The sequence below is a fragment of the Aulonocara stuartgranti genome (assembly GCF_965226115.1).
Source record: "Aulonocara stuartgranti genome assembly, chromosome: 17".
In the NCBI taxonomy this organism is placed as follows: domain Eukaryota; kingdom Metazoa; phylum Chordata; class Actinopteri; order Cichliformes; family Cichlidae; genus Aulonocara; species Aulonocara stuartgranti.
This window is the reverse complement of record NC_138953.1, coordinates 40,159,331-40,185,766: the sequence shown is the minus strand read 5'-3', so window position 1 is coordinate 40,185,766 and position 26,436 is coordinate 40,159,331. Positions and strand designations below refer to the sequence as shown.

Genomic DNA, 26,436 nt, shown 5'->3' with positions numbered 1-26,436 from the left:
GCACAGCACAGCACAGCACAGCACAGCACAGCACAGCAGTCCACATGAAAGCTTTCTTCGTTTCCACCCTCTGCCCTCAGGCTCGCCTGCCCTCTGACATCTGTACCGCTTTGATGTTCACAGGTGCTACTTGTGAGGTCCAGATTGACGAATGTCAGTCACAGCCATGCCTCAACGGAGGCAGTTGCCATGACTACGTTGGTGGCTTCACTTGCACCTGTCTCACCGGTTTCCAAGGACAACGGTGTGAAATCAACACTGATGAGTGCCAAGAGCACCCTTGCCAAAACAGGGCTCTGTGTATAGATGGAGTGAATGAGTAAGTAGTGTGGTCTTTCAAAAATGAGTAGCTTCTAATGAGATCTATAAACAAAGCAAAGGAAATGTTTTAAATAACTTTATTAATATAAATTACAAACACCGACTGTCTTGTTATGTGATTGTCTCAGTTACAGCTGTGACTGCTCTCAAACAGCCTTCACCGGCCCACACTGTGAGACACCTCTACCGCCTTGCTACTCTGAACCCTGCTTTAATAGCGCCATCTGTAAGGACAATGGAGGGAACTACACCTGTGAATGCTGGCCTGGTAAAGGAAGCTCTTCTCTTGGTCAAATAATGTGGAGAATAATAAACAAGGACACTGAGGCATTTGAACTTATTCACACCTGCTCTGTCCAGAACAGCCTGTCCCCGTGTCATCTTTAATGAACATCATATGTAGTGTTGATCACATTAAATATCCTTCCTCGTTCCAGGGTTTGAGGGCCGTCATTGTGAGACAGACATCAGTGAGTGTGGCAGCGGCCCTTGCAGAAATGGCGGCAGCTGCATTGAGAGATCTTGGCATGCCTTGTATGGCAGTGAGCCTCTTCTGCCTGAAAGCTATGACCACAAACAGTCTGCAGGTTACATCTGCAGGTGTCCCCCAGGAACAACAGGTAGGTCATTTTCGTTTGACAAACTGAACCAGTCATATCTCAGTCAATCACGGTTTGAAAGACTTGGACTCTGACACGTATGAATGGATCTGTGTTCATAATGACCGACCTCCAAAAATCACCAAAGTTGTGCTGATTCACAAATTTTGAGTCGACATGTTGAACTTCTCTGAGAATCCAGACGTGATCGAGCATAACATTGAAGCACTAAACGAATTATTCTGTTCATAACTGTAATGTGGCATCTGAATAAAGAGCTTGTAATCATTAACAAACCATGTTAATTGAGGGCAGTGATCTAAAAGATATACATGCCTTCGCACGGTTCCACTTTTTAAAGAGTTAATTGATCAGAAAAAGCAAGATCAGCTTGAAGAAATGAAGATGAAGGAATACGCGGTGTCTTCAGATGGATCCAGAAACAGGACCATGGACAGCGTTTATGCCCAGATTAAAATGACAGCATGAACAGCTGTCAGGTGCTGAAATGTGCTCACCGTGGTGCCCCCTGGTGGTAGTTTAAAAACACACACAAACACACTTTGTCACACTAACTAAATCTAAAATAAATGTAGAATATTTGGTGAGTAGGTACAACTGACCGCATGTTACTTAAGCGGTAACATAATATACAGTAAGTGTTGGCGTTTCTGAGGGAAACACAGCAGCGGGCTTGTTTCATCAAATTAAAGTTTTCTTTCTGTTGGAAAAGCTTCAAATTCTGCTTGCGCAAGACTGCTTGATCCGGGGGCGTCGGTACGAAGTGTGAGCTGATGCCTGCTGAGACTGTGTTCTAGAAATGGACTCTGCAAGTTGCAGGGCACTGACTCAGTAAGGTGGCCAAATAGCATTAGCTTAATCCCCGGGGATGTGGCTTTTCTGGTCTCCTGACTGCAGCTATTCAGCCCTTCATGCTTTAGAGAAGCAGACAAGGATCAGGCGTCCACCGTGAGGACCCGTAAACACACACACCACATAACATGGTGCTGTTAGACAACTTTGAGGCTTTTCTGGGGGGAAACCTGACGGCATGATGTGGACACCTGCGCCATGGATTTTGGGGATTTGGTTGCTTGGAACAGGTAACAGCGGTACCAGTAGCTTTAGTATTACATAATACACATTGAGTTACACCTGTCTGTCATCTTTGCTTATTGCCTAATCAAAACAAGTAACTTGTGACTGATTGAATTTGACCTACAGCATGTGCGTAGAGCTGTACATACAAACGTAAAGAGAGGAAACTGTGCTGTGGTGGTGTAGAGGGCAAAAAACAAAGCAGGTGTGTTGATGTTTAACAGCTGAGAGTCAGGTGGGCTCACTTGACTGCAGAAGATAGTTTACCTGGTACCACGAGTGGTAAACAGGGAGACAAGTGTAGTGGGAATAATAATCCAGAACCTCATTTATACCTGGAAACATGTCTGTTGTTATATAACAGCTGTAGTAACAGTGTTTAATTGTGTGTACGTGTTTGTGCTGTGTGCCTCTTTTACAGGCTCCCTCTGCCAGGAGGTGATAAACCAGTGCGAGCCCAGTCCGTGCCAGAATGGGGGCAGATGCGAGGGTCACATTGGGGGCTACACCTGCCACTGCCTCAAGCCCAGTCGTGATGGCATCCTCTACGGAGGTGTTAACTGCGATGTGAAGTTAGTGGGTTGTGAAGGCCATGAATGCCAGAACCAAGGCTCCTGCTCTCCTTTCCTGTTGGATGGGACTCATGGATACACCTGTTCCTGCTCACCTGGGTACGCCGGGCCTCTCTGTATGACCCCTACAGCTTTTACTTTCGAGCGCAAAGGTTACTTGCTGCTGGAGAGCCCCCTAGTGGATACTGAAGTGACTTGCAACATCACTCTCAGCTTCAAGACTTTTCTGCCTAGAGCTCTGTTGTTTCACACCATCACAAGCGGTCTGCAGCTGAGCCTGGAGCTGGAGGGGGGGCAGCTGCGTCTCACGCTGAGGAGGGAGGCCTCTGCTGAGGCGGAAAGCCCGAGCCAGGTTCTCGAGCTTCCGCACAACGTCACAGATGGAAAGTGGTATTCTGTAGAGGCTGTGCTTGGAAACTGGGTGCTAAGCCTTAAACTGCTAGATGATGCTGTGGGGTGTGCGAGCCAGTCGTGCCACAAAGCGGCCGCAGTCCAAAGCTGGCTGGTGGGGTTTGTTTCATCCCCTCAGAGCACTTTTATTGGAGGAATGCCTCGAGACTCGAGCGGCCTCAGCGAGTACGATGCGTTTACTCCATTCATCGGATGCATGCGGGACGTGTTTGTGGACTGGCAGCTCGTCATCCCCGAGCAGTGGCTGAGCGACTCAGCTGTCAACGTGTCCCCGGGCTGCAGCTACAGGGACCGCTGCCTGGATGTGCCGTGCCAAAACAAAGGAGAGTGCGTAAACATGTGGCAGAGCTACGAGTGCCGGTGTGCCAGGCCTTATGAGGGGCACGACTGTGAGGAGGGTAAGTTTGCAACCATAAGACACGGGGAGTGATTTAACCCACTTGTTGGGCATGCAGGACAGAACTCAAGGTCTCGCTTATCAAATTCCAAAAGTGGCGCACTAAAAGCACCTTTAGCTGCTTGGGTGAGTCAGGAGACACGAGGTCGGAGATGAAGTCTGTCAAAAGTCACGCTAAGGGGGAAGATCCTCTTATGTGAAGAACTAGATTAAGGCAATCTATTTTGGGACTGACATGCAAGCAAATGCCGGACTGTAAAATAGCGAGTGCTCAGTAAACCAATGGCTGCTGCGATCGATACATCATAACCTGAACAATAAATGTTGAAGGTTTGAACAGTTTTCATCAGTTTTCCCTCCATGGCTGCTTCAAAGACTGTTGAGTCTTTCAAAGAAGATTACTGATGGGCGGATTTAGACCAACATTTACTTGCACATCAACCAAACACCTACTCAAACCTGCTAACATATATAAGTTTTTTAGATTAGGGTGGAAAGTGCTGACAGGCCTAAACTTCCACCTGATAGACTCATTGTTAAGCGAGCTTAGCGTAGACCAATAAGAACGTCCTTTTGTGGAAAAACCCCTCAGCTGTTCAATACTTCAGATTTCAGAGGACAGATGGAGAAATCAGAACTTTTCACCTGACCCAATGATAAAAAGCACAGACTCCTTCTTTCACAGTGCTGACGAGCTGAAAAGCTCTAAAGGTCTTTTTATGTACCGACATTCATCCAGCTCACTTGTTGTTCACCCCTTTGTTGCTTTCTGCAGAACATGTGACTGCCCGCTTCGGGAACGAGGACGCTTACAGTTTTGCAGCGTTCACCGTCACTGATGACCTGGTCGACAACTTCTCCATCTCCTTCTTCCTGCGCACGCGGAGGAGCGGCGGGCTCCTCTTGGTGCTTGCCAACAGCAGCAACGCTTACCTGCACGTGTGGTTGGAAGGTGGCGAGGTCTCAGTTCAGCTCGATAAATACGAAAGCCTGAAGTCAGCGGATGCGATTGACGATGGGGAAGCCCACTTTGTGAGCGTAGAGGTGGCGGCGGATGGTCTTATCGTGCTGTATGTGGGGGCTCAGGAACAGGGGCGTGTGGAGGTGAGGCCGGTCGGTGTCCAAGCAGGTGACACGGTGTATGTGGGAGGTATGCTGGAGGCGAAGGAGACCGCGGCGTTCGGTGGATATTTCAAAGGCTGCGTTCAGGACCTGAGGATCAGCGACAGGAGGCTGCAGTTCTTTGGGTTGGACACTACAGTGAGATCTTATCCTCTTGAGATCATGGAGAACGTAACTGTGGGGTGTTCTGGAGACAACATCTGCAGTGTGAGTGAACACCCTGCACACAGTGTTGGTGTAGTACGTGTGGACATTACACAGATATTAAATCTATATTGTAATTCTGAAATCAAATCCGTAGCACAAACCTAAAACAAATTCCCCGTATCTCTTTGTCAGAGGAATCCATGTCTCAACGGGGGGGTGTGCTACTCCAAGTGGGACGACTTCACCTGTACCTGCCCCCCCAACACATCAGGGCGGCGCTGTGAAGAGGTGAAGTGGTGCGAGCTGTCCCCGTGCCCCACAGATGCAGAGTGCAGGATGCTGAACCACGGCTATGAATGTGAGTGACCTTCGAGGATTCGTCAGTTACAAAAGCAGAGCTGTTTTAAAGTCACTTGAAGTGGTGCCAAGTCAAGTCCAAGTGCCTTCAAAGGCAAAGCGAAGGTCGAGAGTAATAAACAGACACCGCACTGAACGATAAGCTCTGAATGATTTCCTTTTGCATAAGCGGGATCCAGTATTCTGGGCTAAAAGTGTTTCTCTGCTACGTAAGAGCCCAGTGAATGTACGTTACCGAATCTTTGACCTTGTTTGTTTAATTAGCCTCTATGGTCTTAATTGGCTACTATGTAACCAAGTGACTCAACGCTGTTATATACTGGCCTTAATCTGCCCACACAGTATTCCCTATGTGATCCGTAAAGTAGGATCTGTCTGATGCCAGCTTATCCTCTTTTTGGAATTAGTGATGATTTGCTGTGTGTCTCCATTATTACAGAGATACAGATATTTACTGCTTGTATTTCCAGTAAATACTGTTATCAAGACAGGTAGCTGTCATACTGTAATACTGCCGACTAAAGGTGGGAGTCATCAGACACCCCACAATACGATACTCTCCCAGTTCACTTACAGTTTTTAACATTTTGCGATTTATCACCTTTTTTCAACAATTATATCCACAAACTTTGTCAGTATTTGTTTTATCCAATAAGATAAACTTCACTGAGATTGTCGAGCACGCCAACACTAAGGCGGAGTCAGTCTGTCATCAGTCTGTGATTGAACGGGGTCTGGTTGGCCATTACATGCAGTCTGTTTCTCATAATGCAGCAATTAACTGTGATAAACTGGTGAAAATCACACATCAGTAGCTGTGATTAAAGACACTCAGCAACCTGCTGGTCTGTGGAAATACAACCAGCAGAGTCGTGTTCAATAATAATTCAATAATAAAAAGTGTTTGTGATTTTCTCAGGATTTTAGATTTAAGTGTATCTAATAAAAACCGTTATTTTTCTATGATGTTGTCACGCTGATACAGTGTAGCGCTGGATCAGTCCCCCCACACTGACACGTTTACTATTTTGATTCAGGAAATCAGTGCTCGGTAAATGACATGCCAACTAAAACACAACAAAAACATTTATGACAAAGTGAACGCTGTGCAAATATTCACGGCAGGTATTGTGTCCTCGTCTCCTAGGTTACTCCAATGCAACTTTCCTGAACGACAGCACCGTGCTGTCCTACCGGGGGAACGGTCGCATATCCCGCAACCTGACAAGCCTCTCCCTAAACCTGCGCACACGGAGGCGTAAAGCAGCGATCCTACATGCCGAGGAGGGCTCTGCTTTCATCACGGTCTCCATCCAAGATGGTTTCCTCTTCGTGGAGCATCAGAGCACCTACGAAGAGGAGGGCGTATCTACGGTCAGCCTGAGCACCAGGAGCAGTGTCAGCGACGGCGAATGGCACAGTGTCCGCTTTCTCATGGCAGCACCGTGGGAGCAAACCTCTCGGTGGACTCTGGTGCTCGATGAAGACGTCGAAGAAGCCAGCACTTCCACCAGCCGAGGAGGCAACCTGGACTTCCTCAGAGAGGGGGTGGACATCTTCTTGGGGGGACTGGCCCCTGACAACGGCTGGTCCCTCGCCGGTTGTCTGGGCACCGTGGAGCTGGGTGGGATCGCCCTTTCTTACTTTGGCTCTTCTGGCGTGAACCTCCCCCGCATGCAGGAGGAGCAGTTCGTCCAGACGTCGCCGCAAGCGCCGCTCGTCGGCTGCGGCGGGGCCTCTGTGTGTTATCCAAACCCTTGTCTGAATGGCGGGGAGTGCCAGGACCTCTTCAACGCGTACAACTGCAGCTGCCCCGAGGGCTGGGCCAGGAGACACTGCGACTTCTTCTTGGACACCTGCGCTTCGAATCCCTGCGTTCACGGCAACTGCAGCGTCGCCGGGTGGAGCTACGAGTGCACCTGTGAGCTCGGCTACACGGGCGCGAACTGCGAGGAAGAGGCTGACATGTGCAAAAACCACCTGTGCGCCCACGGCGGCACCTGTCTGCACGGGCCCGACAGGTACGCCTGCCTCTGTGCGGAGAACTACACCGGACCTCTCTGCAAGTAAGTTTAGCTGTTTGCTAAGGTAAGTCGTAAAGCAGCGAAGCAGAGCAGAGTGAAATAAAACGTTAGTGGGTGGGTGTGCAAAATGCAGATGAGCAAAGAGGGAAAGAAATCCGCTTATTAATATTTCACTCTTCAAAGATGACTTTGTGAAGTGCAGTGAAAGCTGTGGTTAGAAACACAAAATGCACAAATAAATGCTACAAAATTGCACCAACAGGGGACTGCAGCACAACACAAACACAATTGTTCACTGCAAAATGTCTCCACATCTCTGCCTCTGTTCAGCATTTCAACCACGCCTGCGGTGAGCGCCTCAGAAGCTGCATTTCTATTCTAGTGTCAGCCAGAAAAAGGCCCCAGTCTGCTCACTACACAAGGCTCTCTGGTTCAGCGCCAGTTTCTTCCCCCCTCTGTCATCTCGCGTTCGCCTCTGAGACCCAGCGGGGGGAACGCCTCCAAGCATTTATCCTGTAAACACACAGCCTCTTGCATTTTGCCTCCGTTTTTTTGTTTCTTGCACACCTTTGCAAGTGTCTCGCTAAGCAAGCCACACCAGTCAAGCTATCTCCCTTTACTGGGAACATCCAGGCTGCTTTAAAGTTTGTGTGTGAAAACGACTTCCTTTTGTTTGTCTCGTTTGTTTGCGCCTCTTTCTTCCTCCCCTCACCATCTTTCTCTCTGTTTCCTCTGCAGCGAACGCGTTGAAGAAATTCCGTGGTACATTGTTGTCAGAAATGTGTGAGTTGTTGTTTTTTGGTGGCTTTTTTTACTATTATTATTTTATTTTTCACGTGTTCCCAGGTGTTTGTTTCCTGTTAGATATTTGTCTCTCAAATGTCAGCTGTGAAGCCTTCCCTCGTTTTTGTTTTTTGTGGAACAAAATGCAAAGCAAAGGCAAATATTAGCACTTTTAAAAGTGAGCCAACCACTTTTTCAAATGAGTGACAGCTGTAGTTTAAAATGATCAAATTGTTCAAATGAGAGTGTGTTTTGTAACCGTTGAGGGATGAGCTTCAAGTTGCCGGCAGAGCTGTTGATGCTTGAGGCAAACAGAAGGTTACAGAGGCCAAAGAGAAAGAAGTTGGCTTTTTCATTCCTGCACGTGTGATTTGACGTCCTGCTGGTGACTCGTTGCCAGAGGGCTATAATCTTGTTATCCTGGTCGCTTCTTAAGTCTCTTTGTCTCCCCTGTGGGGAACAGCAGGAGGCTGAATAATGCACCTCCCGCTCGGCCATCTCTTCTGCTTCCGGCAAACATAAAGCCAGAGAACCAAATCTGCTGAACTGACAAAGTTGTGCTTTAAACTTTTCCAACAGAAGGCCAAAGCTTCCTGTTTCTGTGTGCGGCGACGACACCAGAAATTACACCTGCTTCAATGGAGGCAACTGCACCGAGCGCGAGCTCTCCTGCGACTGTCCACCAGGCTTCATCGGGCACCGGTAGGAAACAAGACAAATACATATTGTCACCATGTCAGATTGTGGAATTACTGCAAGTTACAGCAACTCATCTATGAAGTGGCAAACGACGTAACGTCACAGATCACCAAGTCGCAGAGCGCTGAAGCTTTTGTGCGTAAAAGTCTCCAACGCTTCCAAACCTCCTCTGACATGAACATCGGCACAAAATCTGCGTGCAAGATTCCTCCGGCTCAGGCTTCCATGGCCGAGCAGCTCCTGTGCAGTTTCTTTGATCCGTGTAGTGTCTCACGTCATGCCTGATATTAGTGCCTCCTCCACCCAAAGAGGATAAATAAATGGTGCAGATTCTCTTACCTCTTTTCCCCTAATGTAATGCTGGGAACTTTTGGGAACTGTCCAATATTACACCAGGTTTAAGAACAATAGAACGTCAATAGAATTTGTGGACTCTATCTGCATTTCATTGAAGTGAGGCTGTGGTCTGAGTTCTTCCGTGATGCTGTGGTTTCAGGTGCGAGCAGGAGGTCGACGAGTGCAAGTCCAACCCGTGTCTGAACGGAGGCTATTGCCACAACCTCATCAACAAGTTTGTCTGCGTGTGCGACATGAGCTACGCCGGAGACGTGTGCCAGACGGACGTAAGCGACATTTACTTTTACGTGGCTTTGCTCTTGTGGCAGAACCTCTTCCAGCTGCTCTCCTACCTGATCCTCAGGCTGGACGACGAGCCAGAGGTGGACTGGGGAGGAAACGACTGAGTCTGTGCGTGCACGTGCGTCAGGGTGCTTTCAAATGGGTGATTGATTGATCGGGCTATAATCCAAAACACTCCACAGAACTTCTCTGGTCTGTTACCACAGAACGACTTGTGCCTTAAAATTATACTATTAAATAAGCGGCACCTTATTAAATATAGTTATGTACCTGCATATATGCATATTATTAAACGTACACGTTGCAGTAGATGATAAGAAACAGTATCACAGACGAGGTGATGGTGTTTCGTCGCAGCTAAAGGTCATAACCAATCACAATCCTCTTGGCATCACCTGTCACGTTTCCCTCACCGTGTCCAGGACATAGTCCAGACCGACAGTACAGAGAAGAAACAGATGAATCTGAGGGTTATTGTTTCGTGTAGGGAAGCACTTAGTGAGGTGAGGAACATTACGGATACCGGAGTTATTTATACGGTTCCTCCGTGAAGCTATCCTGTCAGTCTCGTCTGAACTGGATTCTGGGAGCTCCGTGCGGATCCATTTGTGAACTATGAAAAACAGTGTTGTAGTTACAAAAGCACCTAGAGGGGCTAGAAGACAACAAGATGTCTCGCTTTGTTCTTGATGTGCGTTCAGAGCACTGCGCCGACTGACTGACTGACTACTGTGTGCTGTTTTGTACCAAAGAAGGAGTTTTTCGTCTCTAAAACACTTTGCTGTCTGAGCCGCAGATATTTTAAGCCTAAATTCTCTCGTGGCCCCGCGCCAACGCTTCCTATCAACATTCACCGCTGCTGTGGTCACCGTTTCGTTGCATTTTGTATGTCTCTCTCTCTCACTGTAGACTTTTGTGTGTTTATTGTTTGTCGTTCAGTCTTGTTGTGCTGACATCATGCTGCATGATCCATGTAACTTCTTGTTTGTCTGTTTCCTCCATCATAATCCATCGTTGTGTCCTGTCTGCCTGTCGTCTCTCTGTTTGTTCTTGTCAAATAAAAACCTTTCAGCCTTGATTGTTTTGTACTCGTCTGTCCTCTTTGTTTCTCTCGACTAACTTGTTCTTCACATAATCGCACATTTTGTCCGTTTCCCTTCAAAAATCCATATTAGGAGAAATTACAGCTGAAGGTCAAACTCTTCTCAGTGATTTTCTAAGTGTGTGTTTGCGTTTGAAGGAGTGGACACACTGAGGTCAGGTGGTAGCTGCCACACCAAACATAGACTCTTAATCTCATTTAACAAGATGCCGAGTGAGTTTATCCCAGAATAGCCACAAGTGCACACAAACACACAAACACAGCGCACAGCTACAGCGTTTTTATCTGTGCATGAAGGACAGGCTCACAGTTTTTCACATCTAGTCTTAAAACCGCTGTTTGGAAGTTTTGCTTTCTCATTTGTCATCAGTAACAGAGGCACTGCTGCTGCACTCGAACCTCAGATTTCCCCATCCTGACACAATGCTCTGTGTTTTGACTGAATGACTGACCAATGTGTATGAAGGGAAGGCTTTAAATTATAGTTAAATGAATGTTTAATGCCGTACTTACCAGGGAAAGTCAGGTCTTTGCAGATATAGATGAATATAATGGAAAACTACCACAAAGGAAATTAAGCGGCAGTACATCCTGAGAAATTTACATCTATTTCTGCTAAAATTATTTTTACATTTCAAACATGAGGCAAATAAGGTGAAACTGCATAAAAATAGCTAAAATAGTCAGATATGGCTATAAAAAGGTAAATCTATGGATGCACTGAAAGCTAAAAACTATTACCAGACAGAGCAGCTGACGTAACACAACACAATAGTAGATAAAGACCATCACCATGAGAACAACGCTTTCGTTTTATACTTGTTATAATTTCTTAACAAGAGGGTTGGAAATATAAATATAATGGGACTAAATGATAATTAGGTCATACGGATAGTTTATTGTATCTGTGGGTTGGAAGATGTCAGACGGTGCTGGGATCTGGTCACACATGCGTCTGCGACTCCTCCGGCCTCAGTGTCCTGAAGATTACCAGTGTAATCCTCACATACTTCTGTGCATGCAGCGGCCTCTCCGTGTACACCTGCTCTCTTCCATCTTGTATTTTTACAAGTCTGCGTGCATGTGTGTGTGTGCGTGCGTGTGTGTGTGTGTGCTCTGCAAGCGCAGGTAGTTTCGGGGGGAGGAAATGGGAGGCAGTTTTTCAGCGTCGGCACTGATGTGGCCATCCTTGGAGCGCGAGATAAGCACAGAGGAAGAAATGTGCTTTGCCAGCAAAAAAGCAGCATCTGGCGCTGAAGTGCACTTTCAGCAGAGAGCTGGTGGCATTCACACAAGTTGGGTCTTCTTCACAGAAACCTATGAGGGCAGCTTATCTGGCAGCCACACACACACACAGCAGGCTGATAGTGCTGACAGCAGGGAAGCACTGCTGCCGCCGTCTCTGTGTGCAGAGCCGCTCTGCAGAGGCTTCAGGGTGGCCTCGACACGTACCTTAGAGACTGGTTAGTTAGACATCTCTGGGTCTGTGTGTGGCAGTCGGTGACTGATGGCGGGTCCTGGCTGCAGGCTGCTCCAGCTCGCTTGTGTCACACTCGCTCTGACAGGCGAGTGTGCTGCAGTGACAGGTAAGCACTTTCCAGGAGTCAACAAAGAACCTGTAGCGAGGGGGGAAGAAACTAATGTCTACAGCATCAAGCGTGAGCGCAGAAGTTATTTTTTGCCTCGGGATACGGATGGTTGTGTTTTTATTAGAATTATGTTTCCATGTTGATTGCTCGCTGTAAAGTTTGCTGACTTCTGAGATAATTTTTCGCAGCCCCGTGTGTCAGTTATGAAGATGCTGTCAGCAAGTGTTACCGAGTGAGACTTACAGCTGTTGTGCTGTTGTAGCAGGCGCTCAGAGAATCACAACTATCACACCAACCAGCACAGCTGATGTAGGTTTAAGGGCATCTGCTGCTCAGCTTCCCCCTGCTGGAAAGCTTAAGTACATCCTGATTCGTTGGGGTCTGACTGGTGAGCGGCTTCTGTGCGTTTGCGTGCAGGATGCTGCATTCTGCATGTGTGCGAGGCTCAAACGGCCACAAGTCTGAGTGAGATAAGAATATTAGCAAGTCATCAAAGTCCACAGATACAACTCAGACTCTGCAGCTTTCAGTGCTGCTTTGAAGGAGCTGTGTGCGTATGTTTGCTCGAGTTATTTTGGGCATGTGTGTGTGCTGATGGGATCCTCGGCAAAGATTGCGCCTGTGTGTGTGATCCTTCACAGACGGAGCGTGCTCCACACAGCTCGCCGGTGACCGCCGTGCTGGCACCGTATCTGGTTGGCTTGGCAATCGCGGTGGCGATGCTGGGGCTGACGCTCGCGCCAGCCAAACTGCGAGAGAGGCGGCAGACGGAGGGAGGTTTGAGTCCGCGGCAACTCGAGGCTCCTGGTGGTCGCAACCCACCTGCTGAGCTGGGAAACACATCCATCAACACTTTGGCAGCACACTTGGAGCGCCTGGTGTAGCGTAAAGGAGTCAGGAGAGGAAGGGAGTGTGTGAGAAATGGAGGCGGGGGAATAAAGCATGTGTTCTCAAAAACATTGGCACGAGCCGTTTTTCTCTCTCTCCCTGACTCGTCCCTGTCTTTCTTCTCCTCAGCTGACCTCGGAGGGTTTGACCTCTGACCTCTTGCTGTCTATCAGTCTGGGGTCCGTCGTCCTGTTGCTGGCCATCGTCCTGACCTCTGTGGGTGCGGTAGTAGCCCTAAATCGCCGCGCCACCCACGGCACCTACAGTCCCAGCCGGCAGGAGAAGGAAGGGTCGCGGGTGGAGATGTGGAGCATCACGCAGCCGCCGCCCATGGAGAGACTGATTTGAGATGCAGAACGTGGTCCAGGTAGCAATGAAAAATAAGTGGTGCAGTTTGAACAGGAAGTCTGGAGCTCGGTGGAGACGCGGAGGCTCCACGTTAAATCACTGCCGCCTGTCTTTATTTGCATATACGCAGGAAGATCTCGGCGTTTTCATTTCCAGCACCTTCATCCATCTTTGTGATGCTTTGCACCTGGTTCCACACAAGCATACCCATCTGCGTGTGTCACATCTCTGTGCCTGATCCATATATTTAGGATTGATGGAGCAGCGAACGCTGAAAGGAAAAAAACGCGCTGGAATTTAGGGCACATGAACGCATCGTCTTTGAGCCTCATTTGGAAACAAGTCAGGATAAACCTGCTACTGTTCTGCATGTTCTGTGAATGAATGAATCAAACATACTGCTCTGCCTCTCAGTAACACATCAATCATGAAAGCACCGTGAGTGTGTATAAGGAAGGGTTGGTTATGATCAAGTACATTAGAATAGGCCACGATGTCTGCACACTGGGCCCCTCTGCGGTGTAGAGGTGGAAGCTATAAAAGCTTCATGGGATTCGTTTCCAACAGGACGATTATAGACTGTTTGTGTGTTTCTGATGAATCCACTTTGGTGCCAAGTTAATTTTTCAGTGGCAACTCTTTAGTCCCAGATTCATGTTTTAGGATTAGTAGCATTATATTTGTCTAGGCAGCCATTGAAGTTGTACATACTGTAATGATGATTTTTATTACTGTGATTTTTCCATTTTCAACTTTTGAGTTCGATCAAAATGTTTATTAAACTGAGTTTGTTGTCATTCATTCGACGTCTACAAAGCAGAACGTCTGTACTTCCATCCTCGGAATATGGAAGCCCGTTTCCGCCACTAAATAAAAACAAAACAGCTAGTATCCATAACTCAAAATTTCGAGTTATTTTCTCAAAATCTTGAGTTAGCTCTGCCAATCAAAAATATACGTGAATGAGGTCGCTTTCTTGTTACCCGGAAGCATATGGCGCAGAGGAGCGCGCACTCAAAAACGGATCCCAACAAATTGGCGCTTTCGCGAGTACGTTTGCTGACAGTAACACCGTGTGATTCAGCTAATAACACAAGGATTTCATCATTTGTGAAGCCAGGCTGAAAACACTCAGCAATCTGTGCAATCACGACTTGATGTAATACCGGTAGCTTAGCTGTAGCATTTGTAGCTGATGGCTTCAGCTTCCGGGTAACGAGGAAATGACGTCATTCACATAGATTACTGATTGGCAGCGCTAACTCGAAATTTCGAGTTACTTTTCTCAAAATTTTGAGTTAATAAATCGAAATTTCGAGTTAATATGTCGAAATTTCAAGAAAGTAACTCGAAATTTCGAGAAAATAACTCGGAATTTTGAGTTATGGATCCTTTTTTTTAGTGGCGGAAACGGGCTTCCATATCGGAATGATTCCTGGGTTTCTTAAACTATTCTTGCTCCTCCCCCTTTAAGTAGCGTTTGTTCTTCTGATTGGCTGCCCCTCGCAAACACATTTGAGAAGAGTGACATCATACAAACTAAACTCTGAGATTGTTATTTAGAGCTATAGCCTTGTTTATTGAGAACATCACCCAATGAAATGATTAAAACGGACCCACGCCACAGGAAGTCCCCGTGTGGTTTGTAAAACACCATCAAATACTGATTCTGTCCACGTGAGCACAAAGCGTCAGGAGTCGGGAGATGCAGAAGCATCAAACAGTATCATTTATTTCAGTTCACAGTGCATACATGGTGTGCAGTTGTACCAGGTTACTCATCAATAGCACATTAGACTGACCTCAGTTACTTAAGACAGTTGTTTCCTCTGCAGTGGGAACATGCAAGTGTGCACAGTATCGGGAAAATCAATAAATGCATTATCGAAGAGCTGATCGTCATCACGATTCCGAGACAGGGGGAGGGGGGAATATATATATTTTTAATTGCCGACTGTAACATTCAGTGTAAAAGTCGTGACATCGTCATCTTTGTAAAGAAGAACCTGTGCATGAACCCACACTCAGTAAAAGATGCTACATAATCCACCACCTCCCACTCACTGCAAATACACGCTTTCAGGACAACCCGAGTCCCGTTTACAGAGTCCGACACGCTCGTGGTTCTTTGTTTTAGTGTAAAGCTTCTCAAATGATCTTCACAACAGCAGCTGGACACTCGAATATTCCCTCTCACCCCTCCGCCGTTAGATTTACAGTAGCTAGTTTTGTTTGTTACATTTTACATGAAATGTTACATTTCACTCCAACACGCGACGTAACATACGAGACCGGATGTTCGCGTCCACCATTCTGTTTGATGACGATGGAGGCGCGAAATACCGAAATGAAAGCAACAGAAAGCACAAGCAGCGCGTCCACGCGGCCACAGCCGTGTTTACTGTGTACGAGCAGGCGTCAGTACGTCCATCTGAATGTGAACGGCTACATGGGACATTTGTCCATATCTCTTTTTTCCTCCAAAAATAAAATCTAAAACATTCAAATATTAGATGCATCTTGTAAAAACAAATTCTAACACCGATCATATATTATCCATGTAAAATATACTCAAGCCAGCAAAAATACGTCTATTCAGCTGAAAATAATTTTTTCATTATGAAATCAACTCCTCTGAGAATTGTTCTTTTTTTAAATACAGAATAAGCTCAGCACAAGTTTTTTATTTAAAAAAAAAAAAGAGCACACACAACATAAGGAATCCGCTAACAACCAAAGGAAAAGTACCTCATTTACAAAAGGATAAAGTAACCCCGAGATCTTCTCTTAAACACGAGCGGGGAGATTCCCAGCGACCACCGCAGCAAAGAAACCCTAAAAACACTGAGTGGAACCAGCTGAGCGCAGCCGAAACCCAACGACCAACCAAAACAACGCGAGTTCGTGTCAGGTTCGTTTCTCAGGTCCGGGCGGCGGTCAGAAACACGCACAGCCCAGCTTCCTACAGCGTACCTGCGTAAGGCACAGCACACGGACCAGCTTTCTCTTTAAATGTGGTTGTTTATTCGTTCGGGGGCAGAAAGCAGTCCAATCGTGACTTTATACTCAAGTGAAATCGAATCACTCTCAGAGAAACTTTAGTATTTGGCATGTTTGCATAGTACAGAAGTATTTTCTTAATGTTTACAGAGCACAGAGGGCAGCACACAAACGCTTCTGGAGTCTGTTTTGGTTTTTTCCTCCGTTTTGGATTCGCTAACCGATTCTTGGGCTTTTAGAAGCACGCCAGTGATTTTATGAGCAAATCGTTAACGCAGAGCAGCACTCAGAAAGTGGAGAAATGGCTGCTATTAAACTGCCACACCGACTGGCGTCTGGCATAAATCATAAGAACAACGAACCATAAATGTAATATTCCCGAAAAGAAGAAGAAAAGCGCTCTGCTTCTCTCTGGGTTTGCGGTGACGCGGTGAATGACGGGAAGCCGCGAGGGCTGGACGCGGCGTTTCTCTCCACAGGAGAGTCTGTTACAGGAATGCTTCAGACTCTGTGCACATTACATCCATGTGGCTACTCTGAGAACTATATTGCTTCATTACAGTACAATCATCAACCGCTGCATTATAGTGCAGCGTGACTCCGACCCACGCACAGACCGTTATTCCCTCGTGTGAGAAAGGCGAAGAAAGACACGTCAGCAAATACTGTGAAAAGACCAAAAACCAGCCAAAGACTGAACACAGGAGTGTGATAGTGGCGAGACGCACAAAGCCTGATAGTTTTGGTCTTTTCAGGGGATTTGTTCATCGTAAAAATATAGAGCACCTCCTAGAAAGTTCACCTTTATTCACCCGCATAAAACGTCATGAAATCGGCAACAACTGGCCGTAATTTTAAGGTCAAAGTGAGAGTCGTGATGGGGGAGAAGCCTGGAGCAGGGATACTGGCTTTGACCTTTGACTGGGGTCTCTTCAGTGTGGAGAAAACAAAGTGTCCTGAGGAGATTTGGACATCACTGTGGACGCGACTGACAGCAGCTTAAAGCACATTATGTATCATTCATTATTCTATTAAATCGACAGTGATTCTGATTACAAAGTACCTGCTGTGGCATCTGTAGATTAAGACACCAGAGTTTAAAAAAGAAATCACATGTCCGTGTAAGGCAGACATGTCACGCAGCGTACGGCGAGTCAAAAGGCCCGCCTCACCTGCTTTTTTGCTAAAGACTTTAGTACCTGGTAGGAATCATCAGCTGTTAATCCACATGTGCAAATTCATCATGTGAAATGTTTGGAGCGACGCAGCGTCCCTTCTTACTCCTGACACGCTCCGGAGGCTTTTCCAAACTCCTCCGTCAGCCGCGACTTTATCGAAAATGCGTTTAGTGCATCGTTTGGGGTGAACATGTGAAAAATACTAGACGACACAAAACGTTATTAAAGATCATTAGAAAGAAATACTGAAAATCTCCGTCTGCTGAAGTAACTTTTGTTTGCAGTTGTACTTTTTAAAACAAGTCATGAACTGGTGAAGCAGGTTAAACGAGGATGGTAACAGTTCGGCTGTGGTCTGTGGTTTTGGATCACAGTTCACGAGACGCTGCACTTGCATCCGATTCCAGAGGAAAGAGCCGACGACGTTTAGTTGATTTGTTTTTTTCCAATCGCTATAAATCAGGTTTGAGTTTAAAATATGCAGACGGCTCATAGAGGGAGATCTCTGCGGCGCACCACGTCCTCTTCCTGCTCCTCACTCGGTGGCTTTTTGTTTGTGTTGGCAGGTTTGGACGTATGCTCGGAGCCGAGTGTCGAGATTAAAAACAAAGGGAAAAAGAATAGTTTTGTTGCAGATAGCTGCTAGTCGTAAAAGAAGAGTAAACCTGCTGCGTTTTACAGACTCAGGAGTCGTCTGCAGCTTTGCCCTGCACCTGGTGGTGACTGTTGTTAACTTGCGAGAGCTGCAGGCTGGTGTGGAGGACCGCGCCGAGGCAACACGTAGAGTCGATCTCCTCCAGGAGACCTTGATCCTGCGCCGCGGGGGGCCCCGAGCCTTTACCCTGACCCAAACACAGGCCGAGCCCGAGGAGCCCCTCTTTGGACATCTCCTTCTCCCAGGGGACCTGCACGGCTGAATGGCTGGTCCTCGACGGGCTCCCCATGCCCTCTTTGCTCTCCCGCCTCTGGAGGGCCTTCTGCTGGTACTGCCTCGTCGTCTCCTTGGACATGACCTTCCTCCTGAGCACGTAGGTCGAGGCAGTCTGGTTCTTGGCCTGCTGAGGCTCCGAGCCGCTTTGAGGGTCCGAGATGGTCCGCGCCCGCACCCCCGGTGCAGGAGAGCAGCTTGGGTCAGACGCGGATGCTGAGGAACTGTAGGTTTGTGCGAGAGTGGGGGACGACCGCAGAGGTGCGACTCGATGGGACAGCGTTGGCGAGTAAGAGAAACAATCTCCCGGTTTCCACGCTGTAGGCAGCGGGTCGGGGTCGGACTGATGAGGATTCGGCACTGAGACGTCGGCGCTCTGGGCTGGTGGGCTAGCAGCGGGCGCCGCAGGGACTGCTGCGGATTTTTTTGACATCTTCAGGCTGCTCTTGGTGGGCTGCCTGCGTGGGGACGGTGGAAGGTGTTTCCCGTGGACCACAGTGTCATCCTGACCCGTATTCCACCCGCCTTGATCGCCGCCTCCACTACAGCTGCTCTCATCTGCAGGTCTGGACTCGCTGCAGGGCGTGGGCTTGGTCTGGCAAACAAGAGGCAGGAGAGTCACCACATGTTCACCCTCGCTGTTATTCTTTATTGACTAATGCATATGATGACCTTTGACCTCAAGTCAGAATGAAGCCGTCTTTAGATATGTTGGATTTATTCACAAGGTGAAAGCAGACGCAGAAAGCATTTCTATTTCCTGTAAAACGAGACTCGTCCTACTCTACATTTTCCTGCGTACCGGGGCTTTGTAGTCTAAATCATCCACGGACAAGAAGAAGTCCAGACTCTTGGCGGCACTGAGTCTTCCTTGGTCCATCGTCGTGGTCGTCAGAGAATCCAGGATTTCTTCCAGAAGGTTCATCTGGCCCGACTGAGAGGAGTCGATGTCCAGATCGAGGGAGTACGAGTCATCGCTGTCCTCGTTGTAGGACGGCACGTCGCCGCTGTCCTCTGAGGAGACCCTGCGTTTGGAGGAAAAAGAGCGAAACGTCCGATTACCCCTTCATCTGTGTGCACGCGCGTCCAAGAGATCATTTTTCACAAGATAACCACGTTTTTATGAGAGGGTCAAATGCAATATGCTGCTCAACATCATACAAATGACATCACAATTCCATCAACGTGCTCCTGCCCAGTGTGTCCACTAGGGGGCAGTGTCGCCATGAGGGAAAAAGAAAAAAGGAGGACAAAAGCACTTCTGCACATAACCAACTTTTGAATCCATCACCCCAAGTTGTCATATCTTGAAATATCGATCCAAAACTGAAAATGGCTTCACTCACTTGCTTGCATTGTCCAGCTCCTCATCATCAAGCCCATAGCCCAGCTCTCGAGGGCCCATGCTCATGGGAGACTTGCTGAAGTTATGCTGTTAATGAGAATAAAAAGGCAGGAGGATGTAGTTAGAAAGAAAAAAATAACGAGATAAAACAATAAAAATGGACCCGAGGGGTTTGGGGGGGGTGTCTCAGCTTCTCAGTAAATAATACAAGACTGCTGATAAACACGAGTCCAGACAGAGTACGGCGTTCTGCTGAGCTTTTCATAAAAGTACGACTTGGGATTCGACAGAAAGAAGAAGAAAAAAAGAGTGCGTGTCTGGTGGGTCCCCATAAGACGGGACTAATAGCCTGTTTTAACGAGCCCGCGTCCTCAGGGTGGAGACTAAATTTGTCAAATTTGGGTCTGGGGATAAAAATCTTTAAGATCCCCTGCAGTGTTTTATCAAACTCAGCATTAAACATGAAGTAAAAGGTGCCGGAGAGTCAAGATACGGCCAGCTACACCAATAACTTGCATTATGGCACCAGTGCATTTGACACTGCAGCGTGGTGAATGATCTGAGCGCACTGCGGTCGTCTGACACGGTGGTTTAATAAGCCACCTGTGTACCGTGTTTAATGGGCGGGTTAGGGAAGAGACAGAAGCTTTACAGCGCAGGGGCAGGACTCTCCCCGTGGGAGCCCAAATCTGCCCCGGGCCACTTATTAACATGCCTTCCACTAAGATGCACATGTTCCTCTCACTGCGTTCATGTTCCCTGATGTTAACTCATCTCACGCTTTCTAATTCACACTCTTTACATTTTGCTCATTTAGCTTTCTTTAACAATATCTGTGTTGTCTTTAAGCGCCCGTGGGTGCAGTTACAGCACCGCCGCAGTGGGTTACAGCGATGTTTTCTCTGCTTTTTAATACCACTTTTAGGCTCCACCTCTCTGCACGTTTCTCTTTAAACTAACGTAAGCTGCGTTATCAAAGGCCGTCACCCAGAAAAAAAAGATGTTGTTCAGCCTCAAAAGTGATCAGAGTGTCGGGAAGGAACTCTGAGGATGATTGTGATCGTGCACCGTGACTCAAACGCCAGAACAAAGAGCGAGAGAGGAAGGTAAACGAGTGAAAACGGGAAGGAAGGAAATGTAGAGGTGAGGCAGGATTCCTCAAAGCCCCAAAGAATGATGGGAATGGTGTGCGAGTGTGTGTTTGAGGGGCGGGGGCAGTTTGGAGGGGGTCAGTATTGGAACGGTGAAGCAAGCCGGTCTTGATTAGCTGACGCGGTGCCAGCCAGACAGGCGGAATGTAACGTGTGGCTGCGCTGGCCTCATTTAGGGCCTGTGTGCACGCACGTGTGCACACACACACACACACACGCATGCACACTATTACAAAAAAAAAAAAAAAGAAACACAAAGAGTTAAAGTGCCATTTTCTCCATAAAAGTCAGCCGAGGAGATGTGTGCAGTAGCCACTTAAGCCTCTCAGCCATCGGGCTAAACACAAACACATGTGGTGGCACTGCTGATTGGCCGAGCCGCTCCCCTTCTATGGTAGCTTGGAGCTATAATGAAAGAGATTTCAGAGGGGCTCAGGCCTGGGATCCCTAAACAGCTTTTAATGGATTCCTGTGTCAGGGCAGTAAATCTGGGGCCAGGCCGGCACGCCAGCCAGCAAAGCACGCCAGCAGAGCGAGAGATGCACCTGTGAGACACTCGCGGAGCGTCGGCTTCGGACACAAAAATACTTTCTTAAACACTACAGACGCATGTTCTATATCCTTTATGAACGCAGCTCCTCTCTCTGCGTGTAGGTGTTTATTAAAGCGACCGGACACAGGTCACGACGCCCGGCCCTCTGATCTCGGTTACAGCTCTGTCTACACAACAGGAAGTACCGCAGGGAGCAGTAAATAGATGGGACGTCACTTCACGGCTTTATCAATTTGTCATTCCCTCTCTTCACTGTGACCCTCAGAGCAACAGGAAAGACCAAACTATTTACAACAACGAGGCGTTTCACAATAAAAGAGCAGGGGTCGCTTTATCACTTCTTCTTCTTCTTCTTCTTCGTTTCTTTAACGGCCAGCATACTGAGTTCATTTAACCGCCGTCATAAATCAAAGTGTGCATTTGGTAGTTACTTGATTACCGGCTCTGCGGAGCTGTCACAACCAAGAGCAGCGGTTAAAATCGGAGCTCAGAAATGAGATTGGCTGCACGTCGATGTGAACAACAGCAAATAAAATATAAATACAGAGACATGCACGATGAGATATTCCTAACCAGTGCAAACAGGTCTGCTGTTACAGCTGCGACAGCTCTGTCACCGTCCCACATCGCCACAGGCCTGACAGGACAGAGGAGAGCACCGAGCAGGAGAACAGCACATTATCATACCGCTCCTTCATTAGCTTCTCGCTGTCGGCTAATGGGAAGCTGAACGGCGAAAATGAAAAAGCGATTCTCGCTCCACGCCTCCCGTCTTTCATTTCCTTCCCTCCATCACTCGGCTGTCAGTGACAGATGTCACCGTTTCCGTCTGTCGGGCTCTCCGTTCCTTCCTCCTCACCACGACAAGCAGGAGTCGCGAAAATAATAAAAACAGGTTATTTTAAAAAACTCTCGGGGGTTTGTCGAATTAAAAACAAGGATCGGCGGATTTTATGGACTTTTTTAATGCATTACTACTGGAACTGAACTGTAATTGTAAACATGGCGGCTATAAACAAGCTAAGATTACATCGAGCAAAGACACGTAAAGAAGAAAAACTCAGATTCGATTCATTTCTTCAGTCGGGGAAAAGGTCGCCACCGTGCTTCTGACAAGCTGTGTTTGGACAAAGTTGGTCTCTCCTCCGCTTTCCTTCCCTGCATGACCAGTTATACAGAACAACTCTCTGTGACAGGGCCAAACGCTAGTGGGCTTTAATAGCTGGTTGAACATTATACATTTCATATGGTATTTCAGAGCGGGCACTAATCTCACAGCTTGGCAGTGTATGTAAAGAGATTCCAGTAAATGCAAACAAACCTCGGGGAGAAGCAAAGCCTTTGCAGAAGTACGGCCAAGTGTCTGCCTGTTTAAGAGCCGCTCACTCGAAAAAGGGAGAGGAGAAAAAAAGCGGCGTTTGAGGAGCGATCCACTGCTCCTCTGTCCAACTGGCTGTTGCTGAAAGCTTCCTTTTCACTCAAACCAGGAGCCGTATAAAAGAAGACGAAATGTGCATTATGCTCATTCTGTCAAACCGAACACCTCAGGTTAAAAAAAGAAAAATCACCAGGTGTCCTTCAGTGGGTGCGATGCAGTACTTTGAAGCTTCCAGGAGATGGCACTTTGGTTTCAGCCAGGAAGCCGGCGGGTCTCTGAAGACCTTAGAAACTAAGTGGAGAGGAGACTGCACATGCATGCAGATACCAGGGAAGCACACAGAGCAACTGTACGCTAACACATCCAAACTGCTGCTACTAATGCGCAGCGTTAATCTTATGAGTATAACAAACCTATTCTCCACTCAGAGTCACATTTAAAATTTAGATTATTGAGCTGTGACACTTTCAGATCCAACCACTTTACCCAGACGGGTCTGTGTGCTGTCCCCGTTAAAGCATCTTCATTTACACAGAACATAAAGGTAATAATGTCTTTAAAACACATATCAGTAAAAACACGTTTGATCTCGGAGACAAATGACAGCCTTTCATCGTCGCACGCACACACTCAAGTATCCTGCAGACTTTGTTCCTGTTTTACATCTGTGCTAGCTTCCTGTTTCCCTTCAACTCTGAGCTGGCACTTCTCCTGCTTCACCAGGTGAAGAGTCCACAGCCCGGGGGCTGAGCCCGGCCACAAGCCTGCTGGCTGTCATTGCCCATAACGCTGTCCCGACCTCTGCTCTCCTCTGCACGCCTAACAGCTGTCATTCAGTTGCCTCCAACCTGAGGCGAACTGATAAATGCATGTTTGTGCACAGCACTCAGATACAGCCTCACATACTAAAGGGATGAGGTACAGACATAGTTTCTATTCACAGATGTTTGGAGCACAGTGCCACATGAAGCACGCACACACACACACACACACACACACACACACACACACACACACACACACACACACACTAAGCTAAATCTTGAGCAGAAACTGGTGCTCACAGGAAACCATACAGGAGCCAGAACAATGGCTGTTTGTTGCCCCGTTCAGCCTCGTTCCTGTCAAACGAAAGGATTACTCCCACATTCTTAATCAACACGCTCACCAAACACTACAAATCACCCACATTGGCGGAAGCAGCTGAAATATGAATGCATATGACAGCAGCACTTCCTCTCTGGTACATGTGTTGGCTGATCAAATAGAAAAGGAATTTGGTAACTATGATTATTTCGCTATGATTAATTAAAGGAGCTTCTGCGGGATCATTCGTTTCATTTCAAGGACACACAGAGATGTGTGCAAAGAAAAAGATTTGTTTAAAAAAAGCAACATTTTTCTTCCACGTTGGCGTTTGCAGCGTCTCTGCAGCTGACGTGTTTCAGGTGGACGGCGCTCCGACGGTCACTCGGTTAAACGTACGGTGGAGGCGTCGCTGATGGGTTTAGTGCACGCAGCACAAAATGCTTTAATAACAAATTAGCTGGTAATATTACCTTTATTAGACGTGTAACAGCAGTGTATTCTCTCCTGGCTCAGCGACGCACTGACTCCACTTGTTGGTCAATTAAGTGCAGAAATTAAGGAAAAGGTGCAGAAAATCTCTCAAAATAATAAAAAACAGACGCTCATGTTTCATGATGTGTTTACTGGATTGTTTTTAAAGCAAAAGTCTTTGCCAGTTTAATAAGTACACTTAAAATAAGTCTGCATGAACACACACATTCATGACGGTGTTACTTTCTACATTTTCACTGTAGGTTTTTATCGCCTTGCACTGAAAGCTATTTTTATTCATCGTTTTACCCTCATTGATCTTAAAAGTGCACAAATATTTACAAGGATTTTTTTGCACTGTTAAGACAACCACTGTGTGGTTAGAGACACGACAAAAAACCCCTAAAGATTAAAAAACTTTTAACGATGAGCGCGGGCCAAACGTGCGGGCGCGAGCGAGGGAGGCGGATCAAGGTGCTTCTTTTCCACTTTACTTAACCTTTATTTAACTGGGTTAGTCCCACTGAGATCAATTTCTCGTGCGAGGAACACCTGGTCAAGACGTTTGTGGGCAGAACAACAGCACGAACATTTCATAGAAAGCTGAAGAAAATAATTTAAAAAAGAGACGAGTGAGACACGGCGAGCGCGAGAACAACGGTGACGCTCGTCTTCAGATCAAATGTAAATGTGCTGCACTAAGCGGTTCAAAGTATAGAAATTACTGATGTAGAGAAAAAACTGCAGACTATTTGTTCAAAATACAATAAAATATTGAGGCCTGTACCTGCAGCCGAGGATTTATGTGCATGAATATTAATTAATATCCATTTCATCAATTAAACCAAGTAGTGTTTGTAAGTGCTTTTGATTTGTGTGAATTGGTTAATATGCAAATAGAGAAAATCAATATTATGAGAGCAAAGAACGGGAGCATCATCGGGAAGAGAAACTGATGGACTACATCTAAACACAAACACACAAAGCGGCGCTGTGGGACACGCCGTCCTGTGTCCTGCGTGTCCCTCCTCCAGCGGTCTCCAGGGACCCGTTACTGTGGCAATGAGCGGGCCTCGGCGGTACGAGCGGGGCTGTATATCCTGAATAAAAAAAGTGTGTGCGTGCATGTTTGTGGGGGTGCACGCGCATGCCGGCTGGGGGGCGGGAGGTGTCCGAGGAGGCCTTTAGAAAAGCCCTAATTGCCGTTCCTCTCTTCTCCCCGGCCGTCACACCTTCCTCTGCGCTAAGACTTTCCAGCCTCATCACACACACAGGAAATACAACACTAATTAGAGACAGCACAACCTCTCCTAATCACACTCTTACACGACTGTGACCAAAATGTCAGAATGTGCACGCAGGCGTGTTTGTGTGTGTGTGCGTCTTTAAAGCTGGGAACTGGGAGTCCATATATTCATTTAGCAATAAGAGGTGGAAAAGCTCCAGCCTGGACCAGCCGAGCACAGACGCGAGGCAGGAGCAGAAGCAGCATCCTCGAGGCTGTGTGCATTTGTTTAGCACAGATGTGTGCGACTCCAACGGCGCGATGCTAAATCTACACATTTTCATTTACACCGCGCTGCAGCGTCTAATAGTTAAACTACAGAGTATTTTCTCCTCGCATATTTATTGATGAATGTGTGTTTTGTGCGTGTGCACGCTCTGCACACAACAAAGAACAAAAAAAAAAGTGCTAGCACTTATGGTGCACAAGCAAATTCTTCAGAGGAAACGCTGACCAGCAGATGAGCTGATTCGACTGTCCGTGCTGTTCAGAGGAAAACACTGAATGTACAACACGAGCGCATTGAACGAGGAAAAAATGCTTATCGTTACATTTGGCACCCTGACAAACTACTGTACTTCTGAGAGATGCTACAAGAGAGACAGAGAGCTGGGGGAGAACGAGGGAGGGAGGGGAGTCAGAGAGATGTGGGGGGGAGGGAGTGGACTGAAAAGAGTTCAGAGGAAAAACACTGAATCCATTCTGGTCAAGTGAAAGTGAGCTCTGCTGTAATCAGTCAGTGTAAATGTAGTTAACTCATTTACTGATGTGTGTGTGTGTGTGTGTGTCATACCCGTCTCATCTTCTGCAGTCTCCTTGGAGACAGGCTCTTGGTACTGGTTGGAGATCCTGGATAGACCACGATCCCCTCCTCTTCATCGTCCTGACAAAGAAGATGAATTTCGGTTACAAAACAGGCGTAAATATCGACGTCCCTACAAAAGAGCAATGAATGCAACAAA

At 47.2% G+C, this 26,436-nt stretch overlaps 2 protein-coding genes across 8 annotated transcripts in view; one reads left to right on the top strand and one right to left on the bottom strand.

The window, feature by feature from the left end:
• The first annotated feature begins 1,568 nt into the window (after positions 1-1,568).
• Positions 1,569-13,898, top strand: crb1 (crumbs cell polarity complex component 1). Of its 3 annotated transcripts, XM_082510825.1 has the most exons (10): positions 1,569-2,023; positions 2,440-3,399; positions 4,174-4,727; positions 4,860-5,025; positions 6,172-7,090; positions 7,787-7,831; positions 8,411-8,533; positions 9,027-9,153; positions 12,878-13,115; positions 13,227-13,898. In XM_082510825.1, exons 1-9 carry the CDS (start codon positions 1,972-1,974, stop codon positions 13,094-13,096), a joined length of 3,165 nt encoding a protein of 1,054 aa, XP_082366951.1. In that variant the 5' UTR covers positions 1,569-1,971; the 3' UTR covers positions 13,097-13,115; positions 13,227-13,898. The 3 variants fall into 3 exon arrangements, with proteins under 3 accessions (XP_082366951.1, XP_082366950.1, XP_082366952.1); XM_082510824.1 differs by having other exon boundaries at positions 12,878-13,898; XM_082510826.1 differs by lacking the exon at positions 7,787-7,831 and having other exon boundaries at positions 12,878-13,898.
• A 904-nt stretch (positions 13,899-14,802) lies between these two features.
• The window catches only part of dennd1b (DENN/MADD domain containing 1B), a 93,047-nt gene continuing 81,413 nt past the window's right edge, over positions 14,803-26,436 (bottom strand). For all 5 annotated transcript variants that reach the window (XM_082510651.1, XM_082510649.1, XM_082510652.1 and 2 more), the window contains 4 exons: positions 26,268-26,357; positions 19,549-19,634; positions 19,005-19,227; positions 14,803-18,797 (listed from right to left, as the gene is read on the bottom strand). In XM_082510651.1, coding sequence (XP_082366777.1) covers positions 17,958-18,797; positions 19,005-19,227; positions 19,549-19,634; positions 26,268-26,357 — 1,239 coding nt within the window. In that variant the 3' untranslated portion in view covers positions 14,803-17,957. The remainder of the gene's footprint in view (positions 18,798-19,004; positions 19,228-19,548; positions 19,635-26,267; positions 26,358-26,436) is intronic.

Coding starts and splice junctions, on each gene's coding strand:
- crb1 (XM_082510825.1), top strand. CDS start 1,972: ATGATGTGGACACCTGCGCCATGGATTTTGGGGATTTGGTTGCTTGGA. Junction 4,728..4,859: donor CTGGAGACAACATCTGCAGT/GTGAGTGAACAC, acceptor TCTCTTTGTCAG/AGGAATCCATGTCTCAACGG. Junction 5,026..6,171: donor GCTGAACCACGGCTATGAAT/GTGAGTGACCTT, acceptor CTCGTCTCCTAG/GTTACTCCAATGCAACTTTC.